This window comes from Sorex fumeus, unplaced genomic scaffold (assembly GCF_029834395.1).
Source record: "Sorex fumeus unplaced genomic scaffold, SorFum_2.1 ptg000075l, whole genome shotgun sequence".
NCBI classification, from domain to species: domain Eukaryota; kingdom Metazoa; phylum Chordata; class Mammalia; order Eulipotyphla; family Soricidae; genus Sorex; species Sorex fumeus.
The window spans coordinates 12,137,056-12,154,506 of NW_026606132.1; the positions used below are offsets into that span (position 1 = coordinate 12,137,056).

At 46.5% G+C, this 17,451-nt stretch overlaps 1 protein-coding gene across 4 annotated transcripts in view; it reads right to left on the reverse strand.

Annotated features, from left to right (window-relative positions):
- The window catches only part of ATP11C (ATPase phospholipid transporting 11C), a 219,852-nt gene that overhangs the window by 15,779 nt on the left and 186,622 nt on the right, over positions 1-17,451 (reverse strand). For all 4 annotated transcript variants that reach the window (XM_056130195.1, XM_056130193.1, XM_056130194.1 and 1 more), the window contains exons 25-27: positions 10,941-11,076; positions 4,096-4,161; positions 1,041-1,144 (exon numbers count right to left, since the gene is read on the reverse strand). In XM_056130195.1, the coding sequence (XP_055986170.1) occupies positions 1,041-1,144; positions 4,096-4,161; positions 10,941-11,076 (306 nt within the window). The remainder of the gene's footprint in view (positions 1-1,040; positions 1,145-4,095; positions 4,162-10,940; positions 11,077-17,451) is intronic.

The following is a 17,451-nucleotide window of genomic DNA, read 5'->3' on the forward strand; positions in this document are numbered from 1 at the left end:
TAATTATACTTCCTAGAGCTGAGTCTTTCTTAAGGGCCTGGGTTTTTCATATTGGTATTTCTTAAAGCTCTTTCTTTTAGCAAAGCATTCCAAATACCATGAGATTCTTCTAATTGAGTCTCAAGGGACAGAGCCTGGTCCCTCTCATCTCTGTGATAACCCAAACAAGGCTTGAACAGAACATTTGACTCAGATCAGGGAAAGGATGTACTCCCAGAATCCCTTCTCTGCGTTTATTCTAGTCATGTTCGGGGTGGGGGTGGGGGAGACCACTGTCTGACAAAAACAACTGTGAGACTTAAATACAAAATTACAAGCCCCTGGAAGTACAGAGAGCAATCGGACCGACTCTGATCGCTTATTAACTCTCCCGAGCACAGCTTACAGTGTCTACCTGGATTCTAACCTCCCTGAGGCAGGCGTGCATTCTATTCCTCACTGGGTCCCGGAGCACGAAGTGCATACTGGATCTGCATTTAATGCACTGGCAGGAAAGGAATGAACCACAAAGCCCAGCTGTCGAGTCTGTCTTTACACCACCCCTGCCCTCCAAATGAAGATCTTGATCCATGACTCTGCGTAGCAAGTGATAGACACTCATTATATTGAGCACATCCTTAGTGACACAAATGATGGTCAACCATGGAGAGTAGGGACCAAATGGTTAATGGTGTATCCTCTGTGGAGACACTTTGCAACATGAGTGATTCCATGGGAAACGACTTGGGCGGTCAAGATAGAATCGACGGTAGCCCTTCCAAGAGAGGGTGCTTACATACCTTCAAGTTGACAGGTTTAGAAGAAACTACCAGAAAGGGGGTGCACATTTCTAAGCAACTTCCAGATAGATGTGGATCTGAAATCTTACCTGAAATTGAGTGTCACTGGGGAGAAGTGAATTCCAGCCCATTAATACAGAAAACCTGTCACCTTGTGTACTCAAGGCTTTCCAGGCATAACTAATGTTCGCATAGACAATGTATATAGATCGATCTCCACTTTGTTGCTACTGTGTTACTCGCACACGTGCAGCTGCTTACCAAATAATTCCGCCCCAGAAGAATGAGAAAAACACGTAAAAGGCTAAAGAACCCCAAATCACAAAGTGATTAATCCATGTCCAGAAACGCGTGTCCAAGGCGAGCTGCAAAGAAACAACAAAAGAGATGTCATGATGGGTACACTCTGCCCCTGGTAGTGCATGACAGTACCGGGTCGGCTTGCATGCAATCTGCTACCTACAAGAGGCTCTACCTTAGCCTGTGCATCCAGAGAAGCAACACGATTAAAAAACAGAATCCAGGCTTTGAAAGAGTGAGGGGAAGAAAGAGCTCTGAGCCAAGGCTTCTGGTCTCTGGAGTGCTGGTGTAGGGCTGTGGGCAAGCAAGCAGCTAGTAAGTGTGGGCTGCAGATGCCTCACGAGTGGAAGGAAGGGAAGGCATGTGGTAATGGAAATATCCAAAAGTCCCGAGTCCCCAATCTAGCAGAGAGGTGGTGGCCAAGGAGAAGGCCTGACTGGCTGGTGGGGGCAAGATTACTGAAAAGGAGCAGAGGAGGGCAGGGGTACTAGGGAAGAGAAAAGCTCAGTCACTGTGTGAGGGCAAAACTGACGCCATGACAAGTAGCTAATGTTAAGTCTCTGCCAGGCCTCAGTTTCTGTTTCCCGGAAGCAGAACCTGGGAGATGTTGGTAAACTCCCAGTTGAGTAATGTGCCTAGATAAGGAATTGGGCAGCTGGGTCTGGCCGGTCATGAAGGGTCACTGAACCCTCCTTAGAAACTGTTACTAACTACTGTCTAATTGCTGATCACTGTCGTAACAAGGCCAATGCTAAAAATACACCAGTATATAAATTGCTTCTTAACTCTGAACTCTATATAAACTGCTTGTGATTTGCAGTCGGGGTCCTTGTCAAGACTTCACTGTGTTGGATGAGACTTGGACCCCAGCTCGAGCTAGTGATGGCTCAGGCTAGTAATAAAGTTCCTTTGCTTTTGCATTATTGTGTGTGGACTTGGTCTCTCCTCAATTGGGGATCTGAAACTTGGGTACAATCACTGCAGATGGGGGCCACGAAGCTCAAGGGTAACTGGCTCTCCACACCGCCATCGAGTAACACGTGGGTCTATGTGGCTGCCTTTTAGTGGTGAAACTCATCTCTAGTCCATTTGTCTCACTGTCATTCAACGGTCCTGTTTGTGCCTGAGCTGACCTCTTCAGATTGGGGTGCCTGGGTTTTCAAGTGGCATCTACAACCATAAAAGTGGGGCTGGAGAGAAAGCACAGCAGGGAGGGCATTTGCCTTGCACGCGGCCGACCCGGGTTCGATTCCCAGCATCCCATACGGTCCCCTGAGCACTGCCAGGAGTAACTCCTGAGTGCAGAGCCAGGAGTAACCCCTGTGCATCGCCGGGTGTGACCCAAAAAGCAAAAAATAAATAAATAAAACCATAAAAGTGTGGTCTGCTATGCTGCCTGAAAATTTCCGGTCCTAATCGGCTACAGTTGAGGGTGTTTCAGATCTGAAGAGGAGCGGGTGTCTGACTTTTGTTACTTACTCAGATGGCAAGACCTGCAACTGTGATCCTTCCTCAATTGTAACAGATGTGGATAATTATGATTAAGGGAACCCTGTTTTGAATCCCTAATCTCTGAGCTACTAAGGAAAATGCCACACAAAATAACAGCCTTCTTAAGAGAAGGTAGGGAATATTTTTGAGGCATAAGTGGAAACTGGGCAATTAGGCCAAATTTAACTGTGAAGGGAGACAGAAAAGGTGGGAGCAGGGAAAAGGATCCAGGAGGCTTCCAATCAGGAACCTGGGACACATGGTACAAAATAAAAACAACTAGCAGCCATTGAACTGAACGCATTCTAGGTGCTGGGCTCCACTCTAAACACTGTCTGTATTGGGGCCAGATTGACAGTACAGTGAGTAGGGTGCCTGCTCATGTGGCCAACCTGGGCTCGATCCTTGGCACCACATATGGTCCTCTGAGCCTACCAGGGTTGCTCCCTGAACATGGAGACAGGAGTAAGCCCTAAGCATCAGCAAGTGTTGCCTAAAAACCAAAAAAATTACTTTCAGTGTATGCACTGGTTGATTTTGCACAGAAATCTTCCGAGAGGCAGGTGCTACTTTTAGTTCCATTTACCAGAATGGGAAAAAAGAGGTGGGAAAACAAATAAATCCAGCACAGGAGTGACTAAACAGAGATGAACTGTAACAGTTTTTTGCAGTTCTATAATATTAGAAATATTAAACTACAGAAAGTGAATACATATGACTTCTCTTTGTTATGAAAAATGAAGCTGGAGTAAAAGTAATCGGGGGGAGAGATGATTAGAGGTCCTCTGCCAATTATGCTTCTGAACTCTAGTTCTGACCATTGAAGTAGAGGAATTCATTTAAAGGTACTCATTCTTGGACCCTGATATGAGATTTTTGTTACAGGAGGGATCAATTTCTTTAGGTTCACAACTATGGGATATCCTCAACTTGCGAGTCACAAGGCACCTTATTGCATGGAATCATAATATCAATGATTCTGCCCAAATTAACCCACTTGTACGTCACCTGCTATAGAGTCTTAAGAATCTTGCCACTAATATGGGTAATTCTCATTGGTGAACACACTATGTAAAATTTTCTCACTACTAAGCTCATATGCACGCATCTCACTCATGGAATTCATCCCAAATTCCTTCCAGGTCTGGCATTCTTAAACAGATATATAGCTTTAAAAAATATTCAAGGACTTAAGATAGAAACACGCACACACTCACAGCCTGTTTATATAGCACTTATCATAACATCTTGAAAATAGCAGGAAAGGAACAGACTTTCAGCATGCATAAGTATAGTGTATGAATTAGAAAAAAAAACTAAATGCACTAAGCTAGTATACTAGAGAAAGTGGATCACAGATGATAGCATAGAAATGTCCAGACTTCTAATATATTTTAGGAAGCATTCAGCCTCAAGTAATAAGCTGTAAATAATACAGAGTACAAGACAGAAAAGACATTAATCTGAGGCCAGAAAACATTACAAAAATGGTATTAAACATATGTGAGTAAATAAAAACTCTAACCTTTAAAGTTACAGTGAATACCAGGACTGTAAAAACAATGGTTCCAAAGGTCCAGTTTCCATAAACCTGAAAAACATTTTACAATTACATGAAGTGTTACTATATAAACCTGTTTACAAAACAAAAAGACAAGTCCAGTCCTGTGTGTGCCTGTCAAAGGTTATTTTGTATGAACTCTTTAGGGAAACATCTGGTACAAAGACTGAACCAAAGTGCTAGATATTATGACCCTGTGTCTTCTTGCGCAGTGAGACCTCACTTTGGGTGGTCGAGTTTATTTCCATGCTTGGTGCAACACCAAATTGGGAGCACACCAGTGTGATAACGGCGCAGCGGGGGTGGGAAGCGTGGGGTGGAATCCTAGTAGCAGTGAAGTTCAAGGTGCTGTTCATCAAAACAAGTCATCTGAATGAGTCACGTCTCCAAGAAGTTGGAAATCAGCTCTTTCTGTATTTCAGAACTCACACTCTCCTATAGGAAGGCAGATGTAGGCGAATGGACTCATTTTAAAAAGACAGACCAACTGGGGGCTGTAAATATTAGAGCTGTCAGCCTGAGCACATCAAAATAAAGCTGGTTTCGACCTTGTGGAAATCCAAACCTGACAATGAATGGCAGAGTCTTACCAAATGCTCTCAAGAGCAGAACACGCAAAGACTGCAACAGAAAACGAATTTTGAAATGTGAGTCTGGAAGAGCCAAAATCCAAATCTGTGGGTGGTAGCAGGCAACCAAAAAAGAATTCAACCAAATCATATATGGGGGGGGGTGTCCTGTCGGATTGCTAATTGTTCTCATGCATATTGCCAATGCAGCAAACATTTAGAAAGATGGTGTGATGTATAGAGAACAGAATACACGTAGAATTCATGAGTTCAAAATAAGAGATGAACCAGATAGATGGAGACTGAGTGAAGGCTCCCTGTGCACCACCTGTAGATTTTGCTGAGTTAAGGAACCATCTTTCCAGGATGGCAGGATGAGTATCTGTCCATGTGGGGGCGAGTGCTTTTTAAGCAACAGTCAGCTCTCCACAGTTTATGTGCCAAATAAAAACAAAATACAAAAGCGAAAGGCAAAGACTCAGTCATAAAGCTGAAGGCCTCATAAAATGAGGAATCATAAAATCTAAACCCTGCTTCCTGATAGCAAAGCTGACTTGGGAAAGTGAAATGCACTGGCTCAAGGGTGCAAAGAAATTGTCTAGGATTCTTGCTTTTCCCAAGTGTTCTGGGTGCACGTATTGAAGTACTAAGCCGAGGTTCCCTCAACAGTAACTCAGAGCTCTTTCCTTAAATAGGTTGATGCCCAAACAGATTCCTGCCAGTCCAAATGAAAGAGGGTTTTACTGTTGCACTCTGTGGCAAGTGACCATTCTGATTCACTTGTGTAGCAGGGTTGAGTGCCTAGGATCTAGACGCTCAGTAGATTCTTTTTGAACCTGCACATTCCTGCTGCATATTATGAATAATTAAGAACGAATGACCGTGATGATAGCTTCACACTTCTCTGTGGACTCCATCCTTGCAAATCCAACCCCTCTGCTGGTTCCACTGGTATCACGAAGGATTCGAGTAGAGATGACCTGGCCAAAAGGTGTCAGCATTCCCTCTAGCTCTTGTTCATCCATCGACAGTGGAAGGTTTGATATATACAAATTTGTGGGGTCCTACTCTTGTTGCTTTGCCATCTGTGCCTGTATCCCACTGGCTTTCATTGCTGTCACAGCTTTCTGTGCTGCTGAGGGGCTGTCGAAGTCCACAAAGCCATAGCCTTTGCATTTGTTTGTGGTCTTGTCCAATATAGCCTTAGTGGAGACAATCTTGCCATATGACTGACACAACTTGACAAGGTCCTGGTCAGTAGTGCCCGGCTGCAACCCTCGGATGTAGAGGTTGGTCTTACTCAGCTGGTCATTTCCATTGCTCCCATTACTGCTGCTCGGACTAGGTGGTGACATCTTCTGAGCCAATGACACATGTGACTGTAGGGAAACCTTCTTGTTGTTCTTGTTATAGCCAAAAGACGAAATCCCAGGCCTGGAGGTCACTGATAGCAGCATTTTCCCCCTTTACTGTAGAGTTGAGAGAAGAGGCAGGGGAAAGGGAGGGGGCAAGTATGAGACCCAGAGAAGGAGGAGAGGGAGAGTGTGTGTGAGAGAGAGAGTGAGTGTGTGAGTGAAAGAGGAGGGGGAGAAGGAAAGGGAGAAGAGGAATGGGGAGGAAGGAAGAAGGGGAGGAGAAAGGGGGAGAAAAGGACTCAGGAGAGAGTAGGGGTGGGGGGGGGAGTTAGAGCCCAAGCTGGGCTGCCTCTTTGCGTCACTGAGGAAAGTTAACCCAGAGTCTGAAGAGGCACTACTTCCACTACCCAGCCGTCACCACACTCCAGGACGCTTTCCGGACCCGTGTGGCAGCTCCGGCCGAGACCCACGCACGACTGAAGACCCACAGAACAAGATAAGCGGAACTCTCTGAGACCTTGGACTCCAGGCTCGGCGGACCCAGGGACAGAGCTTCTCTGCTTGCTCCCACCACCACAGGTGACAAAGGGATTCTAATCAGGAGCCCCACCCTACCCTGCCCTGTCTGCTTCCATCAACCACCCAGGGATCGAATTGTACACAGGAGACCCACCCTACCCAGATAAATACCCCACTGGCAGACTTCCACTCTCGACACTACTTCCACTACCCAGCCGTCGCCACACTCCAGGACGCTTTCCGGACCTGCGCGGCAGCTCCGGCCGAGACCCACGCACAACTGAAGACCCACAGAACAAGATAAGCGGAACTCTCTGAGACCTTGGACTCCAGGCTCGGTGGACCCAGGGACAGAGCTTCTCTGCTTGCTCCCACCACCACAGGTGACAAAGGGATTCTAATCAGGAGCCCCACCCTACCCTGCCCTGTCTGCTTCCATCAACCACGCAGGGATCGAATTGTGCACGGGAGACCCACCCTACCCAGATAAATACCCCACTGGCAGACTTCCACTCTCGACACTACTTCCACTACCCAGCCGTCGCCACACTCCAGGATGCTTTCTGGACCCATCATAAGACACTAAATACCCATCTTCCGGAATTGTCGTACCATATTTGATAGGGTTCAAATATGGTAACACCTACAAGGGTGATTAGAGGTCGCCCCAAAAGCCTCTATCTCTCTCGGAAGGACTGGCAAGCTACCGAGAGTATTCCACCCGCACGGAAGAGCCTGGCAAGCTATCCGCTGCGTATTCAATATGCCAAAACAAGTAACTACAACTGGTCTCATTCACCTGACCCTGAAGGCTTCACCGACAGACATGGCAGCACTGAGAAGGATGAGAAAGGAGAGGCCGACAAAATCTCAAGGCCGACCTAGGCTGCCACAACGAAGGAAGACAAAAATGATCGTCTGTACTTTCAATGCACGTACGCTAGCATCAGATGCATCCATCGAGGACCTGATGGTACAAGCGCGAATGATCAAGTACGACATCATTGGTCTGACCGAGACAAGAAGGCACGAATCTCACCATGCCGTTTTCGACACTGGAGAAGAATTGTTCCTCGGAACATGCGATAAAAGAGGTGTTGGAGGCGTTGGTGTCCTTGTCAACACAAACTTGGCCAAGAGCATTGATTCATTCGAATGCCTAACAACCCGAATCGGACGTTTACATTTGAATAGATGTGGCTCACTGCCTGCAGTTTCTATCTTCGTTGTCTATGCACCAACATCTCATTATGATGAAAGAGAAATCGAGAAGTCCTACATGGAGCTAGAGAAGTTCTATAAAGAAGACCACACCTTCTACAAGATCATTGTGGGTGATTTTAATGCCAAGATAGGACCGAGAAGATCAGCTGAAGAACTTCACATTGGGACCCATGGCCTAGAATGGAACGAACAGGGTGAGAGACTGTCTGAGTTCATCACGTCGACCAAGACCATTCATGGTAACTCAAAGTTCCAGAAGGCAGAATCTAAACGATGGACATAGGAGTCTCCCGGTGGACGATTCCACAACGAAATAGACCACATCATATTCAATCGACGGTTTTGCCTGACCGATGTCGCTGTTGTCCCAAAATTTCGAACGGGATCGGACCACTGTCTCCTTCGTGCAAAATTCTACTTCACAGACGGGGAGAAAGGGCTGCAAAGTTCAAAAAGAGAACTCCCAGAATGACCACCAACTGGAAACTCTTTGGTACTATTGCGGCAACCTGGGAATATGCCATTGTTGACAACATTGACGAGGAATACGATCGACTGGTTCAGCACCTCCATGAATGTGCGAGGAACGCCAAGAGAGAGATAGCCACAAAAAATCGTCTATCTTCGAAAACTCTTGAGCTAATTCGCCAGCGTGGTTTGGCGCATGCCTCAGGCAACCGCAAGCTAACGTCCGAGCTTGCAAAGCAGTGCAGAGATGCGATCAAGGAAGTCCTCAAAGAGAGAAGAGCAGAAGTACTGGTAGATGCGGCAGAAGCCGGGAAAAGTATTCGTAACGCCCGCCTGTCCTTCGCCAACTATAAGACCAAGATGACTGCCCTCCGACGTCCTGATGGATCCATCACATCCTCCAGAACGGCAATGGAGAAGATTATCCATGACTTCTACTCAAATCTCTTCGATAGCCATGTCCACTTGCTGACATACCAAATTCCACAGGATGGATATGTCGTTCCCAACTTTCTCCCTTCCGAAATCCGACACGCCATTTCGTCGGTAAAGAAACAAACAGCACCTGGCCCAGACAAGGTCAGACCTGAACACCTGAAGAACCTGCCGTCAGTACTCATCAATACACTGGCTGAGCTCTAAGAAGGGAGACATCCATGACATTCGCAACTATCGCCCGATCTGCCTATTGTCTGTCATCTACAAGTTGTTCACTCGAGTCATCCTAAATAGGATTGGCAGAACACTAGATGAAGGACAACCATGCGAGCAAGCAGGGTTCCGCAAAGGATTCAGCACCATCGACCATATCCACACAATAACCAAGCTCATTGAGGTTTCTCAGGAGTTCAAGATGCCGCTCTGTTTAACGTTCATTGATTTAAAGAAGGCCTTTGATTCTGTTGAGATGGAAGCGGTCATTGAAGCCCTAGTCAATCAGGGCATTCAAGCCCAATACATCAGGATCCTCCGTGAGCTGTATTGCGGATTCACTACCAGGATCTCACCATTCTACAAAGAAGTGATCGTTGATGTCAAGAGAGGGGTGTGGCAGGGTGATACCATTTCACCAAAACTCTTCAGTGCCACCTTCGAGAACATCATGCGACGACTGGAATGGGAAGGAATGGGAGTGAAGATAGATGGTCGGCAACTAAACCACCTCCGCTTTGCTGATGACATTGTTTTAATAACACCAAACATCAGCCAAGCTGCACAAATGCTGGCCGACTTTGACCGTGAGTGTGGAAAGGTAGGACTACAGCTGAATCTTACGAAGACAATGTTTATGAGAAACAGCCTCGTTCCTGACGCTCTCAAGGGAACGACCATCTCCGAATGCAACAGCTATGTGTACCTAGGTCGAGAGGTCAACATGACAAATGACCTGGCACCCGAGCTGCGCAGGAGGAAGAGAGCGGCTTGGAACGCCTTCAAGAGCGTCGAAGAAATAGCTAAGAGGACGAAGAACCTCCGGCTCTGGGCACATCTCTTTGATTCCACTGTTCTTCCTGCATTAACATATGCCTCAGAGACCTGGGCCCTACGCAAACAAGATGAGAACGCTATTCAGGTCTCCCAAAGAAGAATAGAAACAGCTATGCTTGGAATATCACGTTTCACTCAAATGAGAGAAAGAATCCGGAGTTCTGACACCCGTCGACGATCAAGGATCAGGGACGCTGTCTCATTTGCCAAGGTGTCGAAAATCAGATGGGCGGGTCACGTAATGAGATTTAAAGACGACCGTTGGACTAGAGCTGTTACTGACTGGATTCCACGGAATGTCAAAAGACCGCGTGGCCGCCCACCTACCAGATGGTCAGACTTCTTCGTCAAGATCATGAACGATCGGTTTGAGGCCCTTCATGTTCCCGGAGCGAACAGATGCCATTGGGCTACACTAGCACGCGACAGGGACAAATGGAGACGTTACTGGCGCCCGCTCGAGCAAATCGACGACTAACGGGAAGTTAAGTGATTAAGTGATTAAGTGACCGTGAGAGAGGGTACCCGGAAACAGCAAAGGAGAAGAGTGTGTAAGGATCAAGGCTCATTTTCCCACTTCATGGCCATGAAGGCCTCACCCCAGAGCACAGTCCAGAGCAAAAGTCTCTCAGCCCTGGAGATGAGCACTGCAGCAGATGGCTGGGAACACATGGAAAGTCACCATGGCTGACAAATGATTAGAGCCAGATCACTTTGAAGCAAGACAAGTGTTGACCCCATCCAAGTGTATGGGTCCAAAGTCTATAGCCCTAAGACCCGTCACCCAGTAAAAGGTGATAGCCATGCTAGGTTTCTGGAAGATTTGCACACATATGCCCTAGTCACTCACCCAGGAAGTTATTTCCTGTTTTGACATTTGTGTTATTCTAAACAAGTGATGAGGGGCTGGAACGACAGCACAGTGGGGAGGGCGTTTGCCTTGCACACGGCCAACCTGGGTTTGATTCCCAGCATACCATATGGTCCCCTGAGCACCGCCAGGTGTGACCCCAAAAGCAAAATAAATAAATAAATAAAACAAGCGATGAGAACTAAAATACCAGACCTAAGGAGAACTCACGTACAGATGAACTGCCATTAGAATAGGCCTGTCACAGTCAAGGGCCTAAGTGAAGATATAAGCTATGATAATAATGCCAAATGTTTTAACTTCATATATTGTTACCTTTGCATTTTCTTCCAAGGAGGATGTCTGAAAAAGAAAGTACGTCCCAAAGAAGAACACTGTCCCTTCAAATGCAGCCAGGAATGTCCAATATAAGAAGGGGCCCAACTGTAGCATGGCATTGCCGGAAATTTTCCTATTGAGAAGTGAGAGAAAACGCGTGTTAGTGAGTCTGTGTAGGTTTTCTGCTGGAGCAGACAGTGAAAAGCCCAGGAACAGTGTATGGGCTGACCTACTACAGGGAAGCAGCTTCCCCTGCAGGGACTGGAACGCTTCTGGCCAAAGGCCAGACTGAGCAGGGCTTAGTTGCATGCAGTCACTTTTGGATTGAGGCACTGGAGAAAACCGTTACACTCTTCCAATTCTGCCCACTGAGAAGAATAATATGACCAACAATAATTAGTTCCCATGTGCAGAATACTTATTACATACCAGAAACCTGAGTTTAGAGTTTGGACATCCATTTTCATTTGCATGAAAACACTCTGAAGGTGGGGAGCTGGGGAGGGGGGCGTTGCTTCCTGCAGTGAATGGGATGCAGTACACCACTAGCATCAGAATTCTTATCCAATCTAGGGATTCTGGTCACTCCTATTTACACACAACAGGGGTATCCTAAAAAGGGTATTTCCTACTTGTTCACAGGCTTTGTAGCACATTCAATCTGCCTGGGGGCCTTTCAAAACACCTACGCAGGGGTTCAGAGTGTTAGTACAGGCATTAAAGAGCTTGCCTTGCAATGTAGTTGACCTATGTTCAAACCTTGGCACCGCATATAGTGCCTCTAGGTCCCAGAAGTGATCCAAGCACAGAGCCAGGAGAAGACCTTGAGTGCAGTTGGCTGTGACCCCCAAAGCATAAGAAATCAAAAAAATAAAATATCCAGGCAGAAAAATTAAAAAAAATAATAAAATAAAATACCCAGGCAATGCAACCGGATGTGGTGTGGGATACTTGCACCTTTACTCTGAGTTCAATGGTATGAGGTAGAGTTGGGCATCATTTTAAGTTGAAAGTGCTCCTGAAGAGAACATAACATGATGCTCACTATAACCATGCCACTGGATGCTGCACCAGGCTGTGTCAGAACACAGCCACTGCCATGCCCTTGGCCGCTCTCCACATGCTCGGGCCAAGCCTCACCCATGAGTGAATCTATTCTTGGACCGCGCAGCCTTGAATATCATATACTTTACCCACACTTTAAACCACACACCCTACTCATACTCCAAGATTACCGCACCACATTTGATACGGTTCAAAACAGGAGGCAACCATTTTAGAGGGAAATATACATTTGTTTCTATAGATACATATATAAAAAGCACACAAGGTTCAACCTTTAACAACATGTTAGCGATCTCTTATAGAAGGGCTTAATGGCCCCTGGGTGAAATACAACAATCTCCACACTCTTTCCTCTAAGGATATTTTTTGTAGCATTTTCAGCATTTTTTTTATAACAAACAATACAAAATAAATTATTTTGGTTCTGTTTTGGGGTAGGTATTGGGGCTCGGGATGGAAAAATAAAAAATACGGTGGTGGGAAGGTGTAATGGTGGTGGTATTGGTGTTTGAATATTAAATTTAATGAAATATTGTGAACTACTTTATAAAATTTTAAAAAATGAAAAATTTGAAAGTGCTCCTAGTGAATCTAAAAGTACAGGAAAGCTTAGGGCATGCTTGGACATAGAAGAGCACCTGAATTCACTCACGGTGAGCACAGGCGTTGTATGTGTGAGATCAGAGACTAAACCCCAGGAATACAACAAGACAAAACACTGAAACCCATGACAGTCAACTCAGGAAGGGACAGATCTAGTCTACAATCCTCAACTGATTTAAATCCCAGGCTCAAATGAGCTACAATGGCCTTTTAATGACACTAGTTAACACAATACTTTGAATCAAGTTTTCCAGTCCCTGGAAATGTAAGTTGTTAGAGGTATGGGGCTGCTCTTTCATAAATATATTTGAAAAAGTATAGATTTTGATAGGTGCCACTTCTGGGTATAACAGTGTAATGCTGGGAAGCAGAGGAAGCATGTGGTAGCAAGGATTGAACTTGGGACCATGCATGTGCCAGGCACGTGCTCCACTGCCTAAGCCATCTCCTGGCCAGATCAGGAGACCATATACGGTGCTGGGGATCCAATCAAGATTGGCCACATGTAAGGCAAGTGCCCTGCCATCGCTACTCCTGCCCTTGACTCTCATATTCTGAGTTTCTAACTTCATTCTGACTTTATCAACTGACACAAATAACCCACTGAAGTTATGCAGCCAGATGGACAGATCAAAAGTTAATAATATGTTAAAAGCAGTGAAAACTCTTCGGTACTGGTCAGCGTGTGAAACACGGCTACCAATTCCATGGAAGCTGCCTAAAGATGGGCTGGTCAATGGAGTTCTTTTGCCTTCTCGAGATAGTTTCTTCTTCCAGTTATCAAAAGCCTCGAGTGACACAAAGAGCACATGTACTGGCAATCGTTTTTTTAATTTTGTTTTTTAAAGAGCTGTGTCTTATGACAATCTTGACAGATGAGTCTTAGGCATATAATATTCCAACACCACCATTGTCACTTTCCCACCACCAGTGTTCCCAAGCTCCCTCCCACCCCTACCCACCTGCTACTTTGACAGCTACATGTCAAAGTTTGGTTCTTGTGTTTTATGGTGTTTTTATTTTTGGTGGGGTAGTTGGGCCACACCCAGCAATGCTTGGGGGTTATTCTTGATTCTGGAATCAGAATTACTCCTGGTGGTGCTTGGAAGACCATATGGGGATCAAACCTAGTAAGCCCTGGCACCCTGCTAGTTGTGGTTTAGGTCTCAGGTTTTCAGAGTTGTTGGGTCTGTGTTTTGGCTACCTAGCTACACCACTTTCCCACATCACCAGCATAATCGAAGCTCTGAGCCCTGGGCCCCTGTTCCTCCTCCACCCAACCAATGACTTCCTTTCTCATCTTCTTTGTTCAAGAATGGTCACGAGGCTGTTTCGAGTGAGAAACACCTTGGAAATGTAAATGCAACTGATCTTCGAGTGGCACTGAGTATTATGAAGTTTTCTGAAAACGTGGCAGTCAGGCAACTCGTGATTACTAGGATTTCTCGCTCTCTGCAGGAATCTGCTACTCGGGGGCTGCATAAGGCGATGTGCTGCTGCTTGCCAAGAAAGTGGCAGGAGGAAAAGCGAAGGTTCTCACCACAGCCACTCGGTCTGTTCCCAGGGCCTGAGAGAGCTACAGGAAAGGCGCTTCCTTGCCATCTATGCAGGGAGGAGCTGGCAAGTGCAGAAACGGCTCCTGCCCACCTCGACCTGTCTGGGAGTTCCTACTCAAAGGGGTTTGTCTGATATGTTGGAATACAAGTGAGATTCTTCTGGCTGTCCTTAAGATCAATGATGAAGCAGTTAGAAACTCAGACTATGAGAGTCAAGGGCAGGAGTAGAGAGGGCGGGGCGCTTGCCTTGCACTTGGCCAATCTTGACTGGATCCACGGGACCGTATATGGTCTCCTGAGCTGGCCAGGAGTCAGCCCCAAGTTGCCTCTGGGTGTGGCCCCAAAACAACAACAACGACAAAAACAAAACCAGAATGAGTCGACATAAAGGGCCAGATGAGACAGATGTGTGTGTGAGGGGGGGTGCGGGGGGGGGGGGGACAGCACCGGGACTCGAAGCTGATATCACCAGATAGGATCCTAGGACTTTTCTTCGCTCTCCTTTTAATTTTTCATTTTTTCTGTTTTTTTGGTTTGGGGGCCACAGATGCTGGTGCTCAGGGTTTACTCCTGGCACTGAGCCGAGGGATGAATCTTCCCTGGTGGTGCTGGGAAGAACATACTCAGTGCTGGCCATGGAGTGCCGGGATGGCTGTAGGACAGTGCTCCACTGTCTCACCCCTTCTTTTCCCCTCCCCCTTTCTCCTATCTCCCTCTCCTATTTTTCTGCCCCATGGTAGTGGCTTTCTCTCCAGTCCTCTTTCTCCACACTCCCCTCTCTCTGCCCTGCTCTAGTGCCTCTCTCCAGTGCACTTTCTCCAACCCTCACACCTGTTGCGGTGCATCTCCCCAGCCCTCTCTTTTTCCACCCCACTCTCTCTGCTCCACTGCAGTGCCTCTCTCTCCAGCCCTCTCCCTCCGGCCACCCCCTCTCTCTCACTCTCTTGCTGCTGAACTGGCCCAAGCACTTCCAGGGTTCACTCCTGAGCACTGACCCAGGAATAATCCCTGAGCACCACAGGAGTGGCTCAACCCCTTACCCACACCTAGAGAAAGGTTCAGGAAGCATACAAAGCAATTGTAATAGATGGACCAGAGATCCTTATTTGAGCAAGTATGCACTGAAAGAAATGAAGCAAATGGAGAAATTTGAACTGAGGGGCTCTTGATTTTATGGATTGGTTTTTAAGTTAATTTTTATCCATTTACTTTGTGTTGGTTTGGGGGTCAAACCCAGGAGTGCTGGGCGGTGCGGGCGGCAATCAGGGGACTATGAAGTGCTGGGGACCAAACCGAGGAAGCGGGCAAGCAAAGGAGGCACTCAGTCCCCTGAGTGACATTTGTGCCCTCTAAGTTAAATTTTCAGTATGATAGGGTACTGTTGTTTGTTTTAAAAATCTTATGTTTAAGAGATATCCTATTCGCTTCCCTCCAAAGCATGTGAGAGCTGGTGGAATCATAGATAACACAGAGCCAGATTCTCACTGGATCACTGCTGAGTCTGATGGAGACAGGGAAACTAACTGTATTAAGAGCATTTTCTCAATTTCTCTGTGTAATTGAAATTTTCCATGATAACTTTTTTAAGTGGTGATAACATCCTGGGGGGGCACTCCCAGTGATGTGCAGAGGCTACTCCTTGCTCTGAGGTCAAGGGTCACTCCTGGCATTGCTCAGGGGACTGTATGTGGTAGAGTGGTCTGGGGATCTAACCAGGGCTGGCTACATAGAAAACAAGCAGGTTTTTAGTTTTTTGTTTTTTGGGTCATATCCGGCGATGCTCGGGAGACTATATGGGATGCTGGGAATCGAAACTGGGTTGGCCGCATGTAAGGCAAATGCCCTACCCGCTGTACTATCGCTCCAGCCCCCAACACAAGCACCTTAACCCATGTCCTATCTCTCCAGCCCCGAAATGATGATGGGTCAATTCAATACATTTGGTTAAGTCAAACAACGACTAAATGCGAGTTCTTAGTCAGAGTAGTTAAGTAAATTCCTTCAATTTGTGCACCTTCATTGCATGCAAATAAAATACCCAAATCTCTATCGCACTTGCTTTCAACTCCTCGGCAGTGCTTATGGTTGACTGCAAATGAACATCTTTACCCTTAGCCGTAGGCTTCACTTATTAAAACTCAATTAAATCACAGGTTAAAAGCAACTGGGCTAATGCCAAGTCTCCCATCCATGGAGAAAAGCATCCATTTCCCACGGACACGAAATGAATATAACGGCTTGATGGGTTAATTATTTTCTTCAATAAAATGGTGTTACGACGAGGCTAAAAGGGAGGGGCGGGCCAGGCTGTGCTTCAGGTGCAGTTTATAGGAAAAAAAGCACCGTAGGCCACTAAGGTAGAAACCAATATTCCAATCCAAACCAGTGGCATTTGACACCAGCACACCGGGGCACTGGTCCATGGGCCAGAGGTTGGAAAACCACTGTCTAGCTCTGTATGGAGCTTTTATGTAAGGGGATGGGAATGGAGGGCTTAGACTCCTGGCAGTGCTCAGAGGACTATATGGGATTCAGGAGACTGAAATGGGACCAGTCACATGCAAAGCAAAGTGCCTTCCTTCCCCCTGGACTAACTCTCTGGCCCTTGGATGTGTCTTTGATTATGTCTCTCTTGAAGACTCCAGAGATCCCAAAGATCAGGTTCAAGTCTGGAGGTTTTTGTTTTTTTATTTTTGCTTTTTGGGTCATACACGGCAATGCACCGGGGTTACTTCTGGTTCAAGCACTCAGGAATTACTCCTGGCAGTGCTTGGGGGACTATATGGGATGCTGGGAATCGAACTTGGGTCAGTTGCATGCAAGGCAAACGCCCTACCCGCTGTGCTATCGCTCCAGCCCCAAAGTCTGGAGGTTTATACATGCTGAGGGATAGGACCCACACCTAGGCAACCTGGCATTTTCTTGTTGAATAGTCTGGTCTCTGGAGCTGCAAATTCCAAACAGAACATCTAAACCAGCTTCCCATATTTACATGGTTTACTGTCTCTTCAGAAAAGGATATCACTCAGCGGCCCCTTGCCCTCAATGTACCTTAATGTAAGGAAGCAAACAGAAAGCAACCTCCAAGAGTACTAGCGATCATTCCCACAGCCTTGTGGGATGGCACCGTTAACTCCGGGTAATACTGATGTTCTGGTCCCTTCCCACCGACCCATGATAGTAAACCCACAATCTGAAAAGCTAGAGGGAGGTTTCTTTACCCCCAAAGCCAACAATAAGTATTTATGGGGAAATTAACCCATGAGCACTTTATACTGAGCACT